The 14,419-nt window shown below is 45.3% G+C and overlaps 1 protein-coding gene across 5 annotated transcripts in view; it reads left to right on the top strand.

Moving 5' to 3' along the window:
* The window catches only part of TSC22D1 (TSC22 domain family member 1), a 90,055-nt gene extending 79,143 nt beyond the window's left edge, over positions 1–10,912 (top strand). For 2 of the 5 annotated variants that reach the window (XM_064714446.1, XM_064714439.1), the window contains 2 exons: positions 8,465–8,516; positions 9,501–10,912. In XM_064714446.1, the coding sequence (XP_064570516.1) occupies positions 8,465–8,516; positions 9,501–9,758 (310 nt within the window). In that variant the 3' untranslated portion in view covers positions 9,759–10,912. Of the gene's footprint in view, positions 1–7,737; positions 8,043–8,098; positions 8,231–8,464; positions 8,517–9,500 lie in introns of those variants that run through there. The other 3 variants (XM_064714462.1, XM_064714464.1, XM_064714471.1) reach the window with 3 other exon arrangements.
* Positions 10,913–14,419: the final 3,507 nt, after the last annotated feature.

The following is a 14,419-nucleotide window of genomic DNA, read 5'->3' as shown; positions in this document are numbered from 1 at the left end:
AGTGTGGCAGGGTTTCGAGAACAAAGTGTTGTGCTAAAGTAGGTAATACACCTCCAAAGCCACAAGGCAGTCAGGTCAAACTATAATTTTGATCAATGTGTTCTTTTAAGTAATTTTTAAGTTTTGAAGCACACCTAATTTCATAGTCTTACCTACTTTCCCAGGTATCTTATATTCTATTTCAAATCAGTATCACTTTACATTTTATTCCTTCAGCAAGGAGAGTGTAAATGGAGATCCTCTGTTGGGATTTCTGTGACTGTGAGTCAGCAGGATTTGTGTCTCTTAAATCATTGAAGCTGTGGCTGGATTAAGAAGCCTGGGAGTGCTTTCCCACTGCAAAGTTGAGCTGAACCTGTTTCTCAATGCTGTACTGAGTTTGAAGCTTGGGCATTCATCAAATTCCTCTCATATGCTTGCTTTCACAGATGGGGGGAAGGTACAGGTTAGGCAGGAAATTATCCCACAAATGCTCAACTCATTGGCTGTTAAAGAAAATTATGATTTTGGGGTATACACACTGTGCAGTAAATCAGGTCATATTCTTATTTGTTTGTGGAAATTCTCCCCATGCTTCCTGAATGGTAATGGAGATACATGAGGTTTGATTTCTAGAAATTTAAATTTCCATTCAGGTAGAAAAATACCGTTAAATTGGCTACAGTAAATTCAGCCTGATAAAGTACAGTTCCTCTTGGATGATACAAAAGGTCTTGAATTTTTCCTATATTTTCTTAGGAAGTCACCAAATTATGATAAACTGTGGGTTGTGGCATTACTAGAGCAGAGTATTTTGACACTTATAGATTAAGAAATACAGCGTTTCAAATTTGTGTAATATGCATGCATTGGAACCCGGGGAGTTAATCTTAAAGTAATTTCCCTACTTGTACATTGATACTGCTGATAAATGTGAAGCCATTTGCTGGTGATTGCAGAGACTGAAACTGTGGGAGTGGAAATGGGCAACTGGATAGAGGTCTATTGTCTCAAAATACTTACTGAGGAAGAAAAGTGGCACTGAAATCTGAGCTTATTGTCTTTATTTTTCTATACGTGTAAACAAGTTGCAGTGTTGGGAGGTTATTATTATTTAACAGAATGACCTCAAAATGGTTCTGCACAGCAGGGTGGTAACGAGGGATGAGCCACCACAAAAGCTGAGAAGTGCCCGATTTTCATCCTCGTTCACGGCAGATCGGATTCGCATCCCGGCTGCTCCTTTCCCACAGTGAGGACTTGTATTTTGTTTCTGTACTTTTCATCAGCTGTTCTTAATAATTTCTGTAAAAGCTGGGGTAGGGAACTTCATTCCCAGCTTCCTCAAGACCATAGGACAACTCTAGTTAATTGCAGAGGTTTTGGCTTTTTTTCATAGCAACCCTGAGTTGGCTTCTAGTGTGATGGGCTTCTGTAGGGAACACAGGCTTAATTTCAAATGTCATACCAAAAAATGGCCAAAGGACAAATGATATTCAGTGGGAAGTGTAGACCAGCTGTTAATGCTGTATAAATAGTTTTTTAATAAGCATGACTAAATTATTAGCTGATCCAAGATTTTCAATATAGTTTCAAGGGTAACAATTAGAAACAGGGGAGGAGGTGGGAAAAGAGGAAGGAATGAATTAAGGAGTTAAAAAAAAGGCATAATGGGTGTAAACTTTACAAGGGGCTGGGAACAGGGGAAATGAAGAGCCTCAAGGTCCTACATCTCCCCCTTCCACAATTAGCAGTACTCAGTAAGACATAGTTTTCCCATTTCATGAGACCTGGTGTGGTTTTCCTGCAGCCTTAGGGAAATAGAAAATAATACAAGTTCAAAAATAATAGAAGATTACCCTTCTTAGTTACAGTTTAATTTGGCTGGTTTTTAATTTGATTACTAAACCCACTGTGTACTATTGAAAGTAACCTGGGGTGGGTGGGTGTCAGCCATTTTCTTGTAGGCCTTCCTGGGCTGTTTGTCCCCTGGGTTAGAGATGATTTTTAATACAGAGAATTTCATCTTTCCAAATGCTTGTCATGTCAGTATGCCAAAACACTCCCTATGCTTGCCATGTTTGTTATGTTAAGTGTAACTTAAAATGCTCCAGTGACTCTTTCCTTCCCTCTTCATTTAATTTTGGAGTATGTGGTTGAAAAGTCTGTTGTACAGTTAAAATAAGTGAGATTAAATATTTGTGTAAGTGGTTTTTACTTAGAGGTGTTCTTGCCTTTGAGGAAAGCATTTACACATGAAAAGTACACAGAAGACTAGGGAATTGAACACTTTCTATGCATTAAGTCTTAAATTATTGAAGCCAAATTTCATATAAAGGAAAAAGAAATTTGGGTTGTGAAACTTACAGGTTGTAACATTTTATCACTCTTCTATATATGCTGCATTATGACACAAAACTTGTTTCCCACATCCATCCTGGGGACAATGTCAGCATGCAGTGTGACATTGTGTGGAGCTTTCTGGAGGAAAGAAAATATTCCTGGCTCAGATGTCTCACTTAAAACTTCCAGGATGCTAACATGTTGGTGGATTCTTTCCTTTGCAGTCCTTGGTCAAGGGCACTTTATGGGATGCTGAGCAGGAGGGCTTTCACCTGTAGTAAAGTCAAATATTTCAGACCTGCTTATTTAAGGGTTTCTGAAATCAGGAAAGCCTGTGATTCCCAAGCTACATGTTACTGCAAATGCATTACTTCTTTAAATTTAAAGTGGAGTAGCATCTGGATGTAATTTCAGGTTTTGAGTTATGATGGACTTCAGCTGGCTCTGTGAGGGGACTTTAAAACTCACTGGACATGTACAGAGCACAGACCTTCATCTCAACTGCATTGCTAGATGGTTATCTGTGAATGATCTCAGGAAAGGGGATGCCCTACATCCCTCTCCAAGCATCAAAATTGCTTTAAGATGGCTCATATTTCCCTGCAGAGCTCTCTGATGGGTAACAAGTGGGTCATCTCTTTGTTTGGCTGTCCAGATACTTGATTATAGACAGAATGTTTTGTTTTGTCAGCATTAAAATTGGTAGAATCATTATAATTCTCATTAAAAATAACTAGGATTGACTTGGTAATTAGTTGCCTGTCAAAGAGAAAGAGGATATCCTCAGAGGAACCAGTGAGAACCTCTCCTTGTTTTTCTTTTGATCTTACATGGTTATCTTCTTGCTTTAAATACAGCCTTCTCTCTTGTGCAGAGCTCACAGCATGATACTTCTGTGTATGCACTGTGATCAGAGATACTGTCAGGTTATTTCCAGAGCCCCAGTAGGGTGTGTGTATTCTTTCCACTAAATATTTATTTAGTTATGCTTGCACATCTGGAAAAAAGAAAAAAAAAAAGGGGAGGGGGGAAGGATGTACAAATACAGCACTTTATTTCACTGGCATATTGCATAGCTTTCCCATTTATCTGTTTTTCCTGGAACTAAACCCCAATTTCTAGCAAACAAATAAACTAAATTATAGATGCAAATAAGATTACTATGGGGGAGGAAAAGCTCACATTTAGGAAAACTGAGAGAGTACTGTCTTGTAGAAAGAGCTTTTTCAATTTAGCAGAAGTATGTAAATTGAAATAGTGGAATTCAATCTAGAGATAAAATACAAGTCTTTTGGAGCTGAGCAGTAAGTTCTTAGTGGCTTGGTGTCTTTAAATCAAGATCTTAAGGTTTGGAGCTGGAGAAGGAAGTTGGCTGAGATTTTGTGATCTTTATTTAGGCTATCTGAAGATGGGGTTTGTGTGGGTGGAGTTACTTTGTTTGTTTGGTTGGGGTTTTTTGGTCCTTAGTCTGTTAAAAATATTTGATTTACTGTGGGAAAGAAAGTTCGTTGGACAGCTTCTCCAGTTATGTACCTTTACTGAGATGAAGAAAAACAAATCATGGTCTCTTGAAATAAACCTTTAGTCCTTGATGTCAAGTGCAGCCAGAGCTGTCTCAGTTATTAGCTTGGCACAATTTTGCATAAGTTGGATGCCAGGAGGGTTGCTGTCAGTACACAAAGAATTTTGAATCTATGAATTTTAAGGCAGAATAGTACTCTGCCATTTATTCTCCATTTTTAGATGCCAAGTGTAATGCAGAGTCAGATGTCAGGTAGAATCTAATTACTGTAGCCTTTTTTGAATAAATAGCAGATTTTATTTTTAACCTCTTCAGTACTTGCACTCTGCAGCTGAAAGCTGCAGTTGAAGTTCACAAGATCTGAGCCTGTCTGGGCATAAGATGAAAGTGTGCTGTGACAGCAATTGCTGTTTTTCTAATATGGTTTCTGGTGTGGCATCTTTGTAACATCATCAAAAGATGAGATTTATTTTATGTTCAGAAGATGCTTATCGAGGGCTTTTAATGTTGTCATCTGAAGGGAGCACACACTGACAAGGTACTTAAAAGGTAAATGTTTTAACTTAAAGAACTTTTTAACACACATGGAGAAATATGACAAACCCGACTTGCATAGAGACAAAATGATTGTGCTGTAGTTTACCTCATTATGTGCTTGAGATGAAAAGCACTTTCTTCAAGTGCTTAGCATGAATAAATTGAGACAAGAGGAAATTATTTAGTGGGAGGAACAGTGTTTAAGAGCTGAAATATTACAAAAGGTGACACGTGCTAAAAAGTCTTTGACTACTGTTTGTATGTTCAATTTAAGAAGTCAGTTTGCTTGAGGATCAAAGATGCTGGTGAGCTACTCCTTTGCTGTATTGTTCTCTACCCTGCTGATTTCTCAGGAGCCCATCTCCAGTCTTTTTCTGTTGCTTTATGCAGTTTGCGAACAGCTGGGGTGCTCTGTAGATACACGGGCTTTCAAAGCATGTGCTAACAACGTGAATTTGTCCAACCCAGTGCAGGCCTACAGTGCCGTAAACAAACTGAGGAATTCTGCAGCCTTTTTCACCTCTACTCCCAGGAATTAAGGCTTTTCCAGGAGTCGAATATCATGTATTATCTGTTAATGAGGTCTTAAAACAGGTGGTTATAATGTTTTGTGTAACACAATAGTAATCTTGATTAGAAAGTCCTTCTAGAGGAAAACTGAGTTTGGAGAACTATCTTCCTTAAATCTTCCATGTACTTTCATGATCATGAGACATTTGTTAAAAAACAACAGCAAAACCCCAGTCCTTAAGAGTTCAGTGTCTGTCCTTGTCAGGCAGAGGATGGGGAACTGAGAACATCAGAGATAGTGGTGCTGTCCCCTCCTCCCAAAACATTTCACCCCAATTTTGGAGATTAAAGTAATTTATATCGTGGGGTTTTTTAAAAAATTCCTAGATGATCCACTTTCTCAGCCATAAAGGGACACTTAGGGTTTGCTTTTTTGTAGAGTGGGCAAAGCAGAGCGTGCATATTAATATGCAGTCCTACTTACGCAGCTGACAGCTTTCTGTTGAATCACAACTCTGCTTGTAGGCATCTAAAAATAAATGACAGATTTTGTTAAAAGCCCACTGAAGTTAATGGAAGATGGTTAATGACTTTAGTGGGAATTTGATTTAGGATCATATGTGTTATCTCTACTTTGTGAAGATTAATATAGATTAAAGATGGCAGTGTTGTTAATTTAGTTTGAGAATATGATTTTTCTGTTGTAAACGGAATAATGGCATTTAATAATTATCAGTCGTTATGGCAGAACCAACAACTATCTTGGAATGAATCCATGATTTTATTTCTACATGTATGAATGAAGCCAAATACAGTTGTCTGCTGTCTGTCCTGCAACAGCAAGGCAGGAGTTTTCAGGATAAGTCTGTCCTGGCCTGTGAGTTTGCTGTCTTCAAGTTCTTCTATAAAGAGCCTGATTAGCAGTGATAGGACTTAGCTGCTTTTTCTCCTACTCTGCCCTTTCTCTGATGAAGAACTACAAGGCACAGAGGTGTTCCCAGAGCTTTCGTCCAACTGTTAATTGCGCTGAGTAACTGCCATGGGGAGGAGTCATTTGAGACATCCCTCATTTTGAGCCCAGCCTGTCAAAAAACATGAATGTAGCGCCAGTCAAGGAGCTGACAGAGATTCCAGCAGAGATGCCGTGCTGCTGGCCCTGTGTGTGGAATGCTCACCCGATGGCTGTGCGCAGTGAGTGCCTCGGCAGGGAAAGTGCCCGGGAGGTGTCCCTGCAGCCCGCGGCTCCCGGTGCTGTCCCTGGGGGGAGCTGGAGCCCGGTGCCCGTGTTCAAAGGCATCGCTTCCCCTCACTCGCTGTCACGAGTTTGCCGGTCAGCACAGGCAAGGGTTTTTCTGAAACACTTCCTTTAATTGCCAGCCTCTTAGCTGCTACCCTGTGCAAATTCCCCACATATCCAGAGGGTGGGATGAGAGCTGTACCTTTGTGGGATGTGAACCCTCTATGTATGGTCGCAGGAAAGTGGCTGTGAGGAATTATTATTCTTAAATGTGACCTCCCTGTGAACAGGATTAGTTTGTAGTACTCTGCTGGCATTATTGAATGAAAGAATAGTAGTCTAGGACAGCATAAATAAACTAAGAAGGATGATGCAGATACGCAAATGCTAAATTTAGCTTTAAGATGATTATTCCGTGCCTCCTGGCTTTCCTGCTTCTCTGGGAGCAGCACCTGTGATGTATGTGACTTGTAGCTCTTGGAGGAGTTTGCTGTAGAGAATGGAAGAGGTTTTTGACTTTTTTTGCGCCTTTAAGTAATGTAACACATGCTGAAAGTGCAGGTCTAGAAAAGAGTGGTTTTAGGCACTGGCTGTTTCTTGTGACAGGATTTGATGGTGGTCTAGTTCAGCCTTGGCTCTCTTTCTAGGCTGTTACTGGTAGAGAAGATCATTTGGACAGGCACTGAGTTTAGTTGCTGTGTTCCATGACGCATGAGAGCATAACATTTGTTGAGAAAAACACCACAGTTAGTGGGAGAAGGATCTTATCCTAAATTATTAATGCATGTGCTGCAACTTTTAAGACTAAGTGCCTTATGGTGCAACCTAAAAATAAGTGAATAGGCATTTTCCCTGTTACTGAAGCGTAATATCAGCCGGCTTGTTAGAAATCCACAGGTTTGTGCCGTATGTGCTTTTGAAGACGATCAGTGGCTGGATATTTTTTTCAAAAAAGGTTTTATGGGCTCGCTAGGTGTGTGTAAGGGATGGCGGGGTCTCGTGGCTGTCTGAAAGAGTTTTATCTGCAGTGTGCGGGTATCCTGCTTTTCCTGCTTGGCCTGGGCGAAGCGAGCACAGCTGCGGGGTCGGGGCTGCGCTGTGCGGGCACAAACGTGCGGGTGTCGGGCCGCGGCGGAGGCACGGCGGCTCCTGGATAAGCCCTGGGAGGCGGCGCCGGGACTTCCCCGCTGCCGCGCGCCGATAGGTGGCGGTGTCGGCGCGGCCACGGGCGGCCCTCGGCGCGTCCCGCGCTCCCGCTGGGCCGTGCGGGGTTTCCCCGCCGCTCCTCGGGCCCGCTAATTATTATTATTATTATTTCTCTTATTTTTATTTTTAAATTTTTTAATTTTTAATCCCGCTCCGTCGCTGCGGGCAGGGGCGGGCAGCGCGAGCGGCGCTGCAGCAGCGCGCGTGCCGGGGCTCGCGGAGGCGGCGGGACCGAGCCCCCCCACCCCGCGCGTGCGGGTCCGTTCCGCGTGGGCGCCACGGGCCCGCGCCGCGCGCGGCGGGGGGGGGGCGCGCTAATGAGATGCGCGGGGCGGGGCGGGGCCCGGCCAGCGCAGCCAATGGGAGGCGGCGCCGGCGCATAAATGATGGGGGGGGCCGGGATGCCCGGGTTTTGTGCTGCGCGGCGGAGCGCTGACCCCGCTCGGAGCCGGCCGAGCGCAGCCCCGCAGGGTCCCGGCCCCGCCTCGCCCGGCGGAGCGGCCCCGCACGCACACACGCCTCCGAGAGGAGCGAGACCTGAATTAATTTTTTTTTCCCGGGGAGCGTTTCTGGCCGCGGTTGCATGAATGCCCAATGTTGTAGACCGGTGGCAATGGATCTAGGAGTTTATCAACTAAGACACTTCTCGATTTCGTTCTTATCGTCATTGCTGGGCACCGACACCTCGTCCCTGAGGCTCGACAGTAGGTAAATAAGTGTTGTGTCCGAGCGGCTCTGCCGGCGCGGCGGTAGCGGGGCAGGTGAGCTCCGGGCTGGCTCCTTTGTCCGGGGGAGCCGCAGCGGCGGCACCGGCGCCCGCCTCTCCCCCCGGAGCTGCTGCCCTCCCCGGCGCCCAGTGCTTCTGCCGCAGCCTGCCATCGAGCTCCATCTTTATGGTCCGTCGGGGGGCAAAATGTCGGGATATTTGGTCGGGGCTGCGGGCGGGGGGGGGCTCGGCGCGGCTTTACAGGTTGCTTTGCTGCATTAGAGCATCCTGGTGAGGCGGCGGCAGGGCAGCGGGAGGATGACTTTCTCAGCCAACTGGCTACCAATGCTCGCGTCTCTTGTCTCTTAAATAATTCAGCCGCCGCTAATGTTGTATGTTTTTTCTCTTTCTTTCTCTCTTGCAGCTCCTCTGGTGCAAGCGTAGTAGCTATCGACAACAAAATCGAGCAAGCGATGGTACGTACCGATGGGGCATAAAACCTCGTTCGTGCTTGAAGCAGTAAACAATATGGGGATAGAGCGGCGATACTGTGCTGGGACGCGTTTCGGTAGCGGAGCCGGGACGGAAGGGGAGGCACGGCGTCGGTTTCGGGAGCTTTTTGGTTTTTTGCTATTTTTATTTTTAATTGATCAAAGGCTTCCCGCGGGGAGGAATGCGCACGTTTGTGTATTGATGCTGGGGAGGGAATGACGGCATTGCTCTTGGCTACTGCCTCCCCAAACGATTGATGCCGGCTCCGTGCGGCGGCGGAGGGGCGCTGCTGGGCAGCAAGCGGAGCGTATTTGGGGGGTTTTACATTCCCAAAGAGAGGAGGGCGTTTTGGGGTACTTTTCATCTTATCTTTTTAACTCCCACCACAAGCGCAGGCGAGCGCATCCCCCGCGGGCTGCAGCGGGACATGCCCGCCGCTGCGCCCTTCTCCCCGCGGGCGGCACGGGCGCTGCGGTGCCCGCAGCCGGCGGGTTCGCCTCGGGGACCGCCGCGGCCGCTGCCCCGGCCCCCGCCCGGCGCGGAGCCGGGGGCCCGGCCGCCCTTTGTTACTGGAGCGGTGCCTGGAGCCGCTCTCCCGGGAGCCTCTCCGGCTGTTGCTAGGCAAACTCCGAGCCTTTAACTCCCGGCTATAAATAACTCGGCAGCTCATTGGCCGCGCCGCGCTCTGACGTCACCCGCGGCCGCGCGCGGACGGCGGGAGGGAGGGAAATGCGGCAACCTGCGCCCAGAACTGGCTGCAGCCGGCGCGCGCGGGGGCGGGGCCTGGCGGGGGGCGGGGCCGCTGTGCAGGCCGGGCCGCACGTGAGTGCCGGCGGTGACAGCCCGGGCCCGGCTCGGCACGGCCCCGGCAGGGACGGCGCTCCCGGGGCCACCCTGCATAGCGGGCTCTGCCGCCCGCGCCCGCCGCTGCGCTGCTCCCCTAACGCACACTCTGCTCTGCCTTGCAGGATCTGGTAAAGAGTCACTTGATGTACGCTGTAAGGGAGGAAGTGGAGGTCCTCAAAGAGCAAATCAAAGAGCTGATAGAGAAGAACTCGCAGCTGGAGCAAGAGAACACTCTGCTAAAAACACTTGCCAGCCCAGAGCAGCTTGCCCAGTTCCAAGCACAGCTGCAGACTGGTTCTCCGCCTTCCTCTTCCCAGTCACAAGGGACAGCACAGCAGCCTGCTCAGCCAGCATCACAGGGCTCAGGGCCTTCAGCATAGCTCCCGATGTCATCGCCACCGTGATTGCTGGCTTCTGGACTGTCCAGGGCGAGGAGGACTAGCGGGAATCCGCCACAGCCACCCTTCATCCATTTCAATGCACATTGCAACCCAGACTGAGGACTCCATGCCTTGCACACATCAGGAGAGGCTTCTCCCCCTTGTATTACACACTCATCTGTCTCTCCCTTACCTCCCTTACCCCTTTGGCTTGAAGGAGTCTATGTCCTTAGGTTGGTTGAATAAAATAAACTTCTTCCAGAGAATTAGCACAAGTGCACTGGGGACTTGCAGCTTCTGCAAATGGCTGAGAAACGAAGCTGCATGCCTGAATTTTTTTGGTTTGTTTATAAATCTTCCACTCATCCAGTGCTACAGCTGATACAAGTGCTTTTCAAACTTGGAAACGTGAAGAAATAGACTGGAGTAAAAAGTGATGGCTCAACCCCCTGTAATGCATTGGGGTTCCAAAGTGTGGACTGGTGCGTAGGATCTAAGAGGAAGAGGGAGAAAGGTAATCTCAGTGTTTAACACTTAATTGTCACCTGATACCTTAAGTGCAAATATTTGCACCGTTTTCTGAACCAGTGGACAGGTGCATAAAGCTGTATTATATATAGAAAACAGGTAGGTGACAATACAGTTGTTGGGTCATAGGATAATTACCATGAAGGTTATTTGCCTACTGTACATTTGTGTATTTAGTGTAATTACTTTGTAAAATAGAAAACTGTAACTATTTAGGTTGTACAGATTGAAGTTTAGTTGTTTCATTGGCTGATCTGAAGAAGTTTGAAAAGTTTTTTTTTTTATGCTACATAAATAAGAATGCACCTACGCAACTGTTCAGAATTTGGCAAATTAATGCTGTTTGTGTAACTTCTGAAGTTCCCTGGCTGCTGATTATCTTGAAGTAAATCATTGTTCATTGTAGTTTGGTTCAAGATGGGGAAAACCACTCCAAAAATTATCAAGCCCTGCTAGCAAAGAATTAAGGAAAAAAAAATTGGATTTCCCAGTATGGATTTTTTGCATATGATCTGTATAGTAGTATGCATATGTTTTTGTGCATGTTCTCTACAGTTGTAACACGTCGATGTATTTAACTGTTGCACTTGTCAACTTTCAATAAAGCATACAATGTTGATAAATCACTGTTTGTATAGTGTACTGGTGTTAACCACAGCCACGTTTAAGATGTTGCAATGCAGTTTTACATGGGTGGTGAGGTCAGTTCTTGAAAACAGGCAGATACTGAAGTTAAAGGGAGGAGGAGGGAGTAGGGCACCCTTTGACTAAGCAAAATGCTGGGTTTGGTCCAGTCCTGTATGGTCAGGACTGTGGGGCCACAGGTATCTGTTGTATATAACAATATATAAGTTGTTCCCTAGCGGCAAACTGTGCCCTTGCCTGTGCACTGGTCATCCCATGCTGGCACAGTTCCCACCCTTAACTCCGTGACAAAGGCAGCTATCCCACCAGTATTAATTGTGCCTTCTGAAAAACGTTGAGAATAATTTCCAGTTTTGTGCATGTAAGTTTGAAAAAATGCTTCTTAGTAATACTGATTAAAATGGAATCTGAGCTTATGAATTTCTAGGTCAAAGAGTAGTGAAGGTGTGATCAATACACTGCAACCCAGGAAGCAAAGGAATTTGCAATTTTACAGCCGTGGAAAAGAAATTAATTTGACTTAAAATATAAAGGTTATTTACAAAGGGTTTTTTATAGGGTCATATGACTGCTCACTTGTAATGAAAATCAGGAGATAATATTTTTGTGGAGCTTCTTGTTACTGAGAGTAATCAAGTGTAGCACAGGAAACAAGAAAGCTGAAGGTTCAAGGTGGGACAGGTCACTCTTGTGTAATTCATAGCTAAATTTCTGCTTTTGGTGCATACTTACCATGTAGCAGATAAGGCACTGCTTAGCTGAATCACAAGTAGTTGAATTGCCTTTATTGGGATTTCCCTATTAAAGTGTTTGTGTGATGTGTCTTCATGGAGTGTGAACTTTGAATTATAGCTTGTGTTCTTGAGGTTTCAGTGTACAATTTAGGAGTGCGCTTAATGAGGAAACACCAGTGAGAAATGCAGGGTTTTTCTTTCTAATGGATTAAGCTAAAATTAGAAATTGTTGATGGCCTTTGTGGCAGAACAACGCTTGAATTATTTGGATCTGACAAAAGGAATGCTAATTTTGGTGCTTTTTAAAGGGCTTAATTGTCTGCAGTTGCCTTTATTTTCTGACTGTCTCTTCAGTGCTTTCAGGCCGTAACATTGTAAAATTGACTTTTTTAATATACTTACACAGATCGGTTTTTTCACCCGCTTCAGCTATCAAAATTTGTGAATTTTTTTAAATGAAATGGACCTCTGGGGTTTTTTTAACTGTTCTTTAAGAAATTATTTGGAAGGCTTCAGGATTTTGATATGGTAATACATTAATAATTTTACTACACTGTGCTAAACAGTGGCAAATCTGATCATTTATGTACTGAGTAGTTCCAAACTCTGGAGCTGGTTCTTGGAGCTCTTTATTAACCACTAACATGAGGCCAAGCAATGTTTTGTTGCCGAGATGATTTTAGCAATAGCATTGTCAAAGCTGCAGCCTCTTCATAAAATGGATTCAAATTGACTGAAACTATGCTTAAACTCCAGACAAAGAGTAGATGTTTGTCAGTTATGTTGTAATACTTCTGGAATTAATTGTTTTGATTTTTCCTTTTGTTCTAGAACAAATAATTTTTCAGAGAACTTTAAATCAAATGTTATCAGTGGCCAAGAGTGTTGTCTTTTTCCGCCAAAATTTTTCTTTTTACAAACTCTGAGATGCTCATGTTTTCATCTGCACTGAGTCATATTAAATGTAACCTCTCTTTTATATATCAGCCTTTTTATTCTCTGCATATCTCCAACTCAGTTACTCTTCAGGCTGTATTCAAGCTATTTGTCATTTCATTTCTTGCTGTCAATTAGCTGCACACTGGCTTTATTTTTAACAGCAATATGATAAACTGATCAAAGCAAATTGTCACTGAGACCAGGTTGCTGGTCTTTTTTCTTCTTATGGCTTTTTTTTTTTTAATCCAAATTTTTTTTTGGCAAATAATTCTGAGGCAAGTCTAGGCAGTTCATATTTTGGGGTCTCCATAAATACTTAAAAGTGGTAACTAGCTGGGGGTAGAGCTGCTTTTCCTCAGAGTAGCTGGTCATGGGCTGGATTTGTGACCAAAGCAGATAACACAGGGCTGACACTGAGTCAGGGCCTTTTCTGCCTCTCACCCCACCAGAGACAGGGCTGGGGTGCACAGAGAGCAGGGAGGGGCACAGCCATGACAGCTGACCCCAGCTGACCACAGGGCTATCCTATAAAATACGGTGTTGCGCACAGTGTATAGAGCTGGGGGAAGAAGAGGAGGAAGTTCAGAATGATGGTGTTTGTCTTCCCAAATCACTGTTATATGTGGTGGAGCCCTGCTTTCCTGGAGATGGCTGAACACCTGCCTGCCCATGGGGAGTAGTGAATGGATTCCTTGTTTGCTTCTCTGTTAAACTGTCTTCATCTTAACACACGAGTTTTCTCACTTCTCTGATTCTCTCCCCTATCCCACTGTGGGGGGGAGTAAGGAAGTGACTGTTGTGGAAGGAAAGAGAACAAGAGCAAGTGGCTGTTGTGGCACTCAGCAGCTGCCTGGTTAAACCACAACAGTCCTTTTTGTCACCTGCTGTGGGGCTCAGAGTACCACCAGATGTGACTGGAATGTGCTCCATCGATTTTATCACTAGTATGGCTGTTTTGCTATTAATTGACAGGCTCCCGTTTGTCACAGGGCTTGCTTGCCTGAGTCTAGTGCTCATTAGTGGCTGCCCAGTGCACTGCTGTGCTGCTTATCTCCTTACTCTGTGGTGCCTGAGAACATTTTGATAACAGCCATGGCAATGTGTCGTGCTGGCAGATAGCCAGAGCTGCTGCTGCTGCTGTGCTGCTGCTCTGGACAGGCTGGAGCTCCAGCGTGAACCTGAGTGGAAGGGCCTGGGATCTGTGGGTGAGTCCATGTGGGAGCTGGACACCCTGAGGCATCCATGGCCCTGGATAAGGCTGTGCCAGAGCAGGTACATCTCACAGCATCTGTGGCCATGGTTGTGTCTGTGCCACAGCAGCTGGACTCTGAAGGGATTGTGGCCCAAGGGTAAGTCCATACTAGAGAAGGCACACCTCGAAACACCAAGGTTCTACTTGAGGTCATGTAAGACTACTCCAAAGTGTGTGGCCGTGGATAAGCCCAGGAAAGAACAAATACACCCTTGGAGGGACTGCAGTCATGGGTAAGGCCATACTGGAGCAGGTTTATTTTCCAAGGGACTGGCTGTGAGTGAGGCCATGCTGGAGCAGGAACATCTCTGAAGGCACTGTGCCCCATGGAAGAGACCATGCTGAAACTGGTCTACCTCAAAGCAACTGTGGCTGTGGGTAAGTCCATGCCACAGCAGGTGGACCCCTGAAGAGTCTGTGGTTCGTAGATAAGGCTTCACTTGGAACAGGTACACTCCTAAAGGAGTGTGGAAAAGTCCATGCCAGAGCAGGGCAAGCAGAAGAGTTAACTGCAATTTTAAACCCCATGGTCTGCTCCAAATGAACCAGAGGTGGAGATTGTA

Source organism: Zonotrichia leucophrys, chromosome 1 (genome assembly GCF_028769735.1).
Source record: "Zonotrichia leucophrys gambelii isolate GWCS_2022_RI chromosome 1, RI_Zleu_2.0, whole genome shotgun sequence".
Lineage (NCBI taxonomy): Eukaryota > Metazoa > Chordata > Aves > Passeriformes > Passerellidae > Zonotrichia > Zonotrichia leucophrys.
Note: the sequence above shows the minus strand (reverse complement) of the source record. Positions and strands in the feature narration are given on the sequence as shown.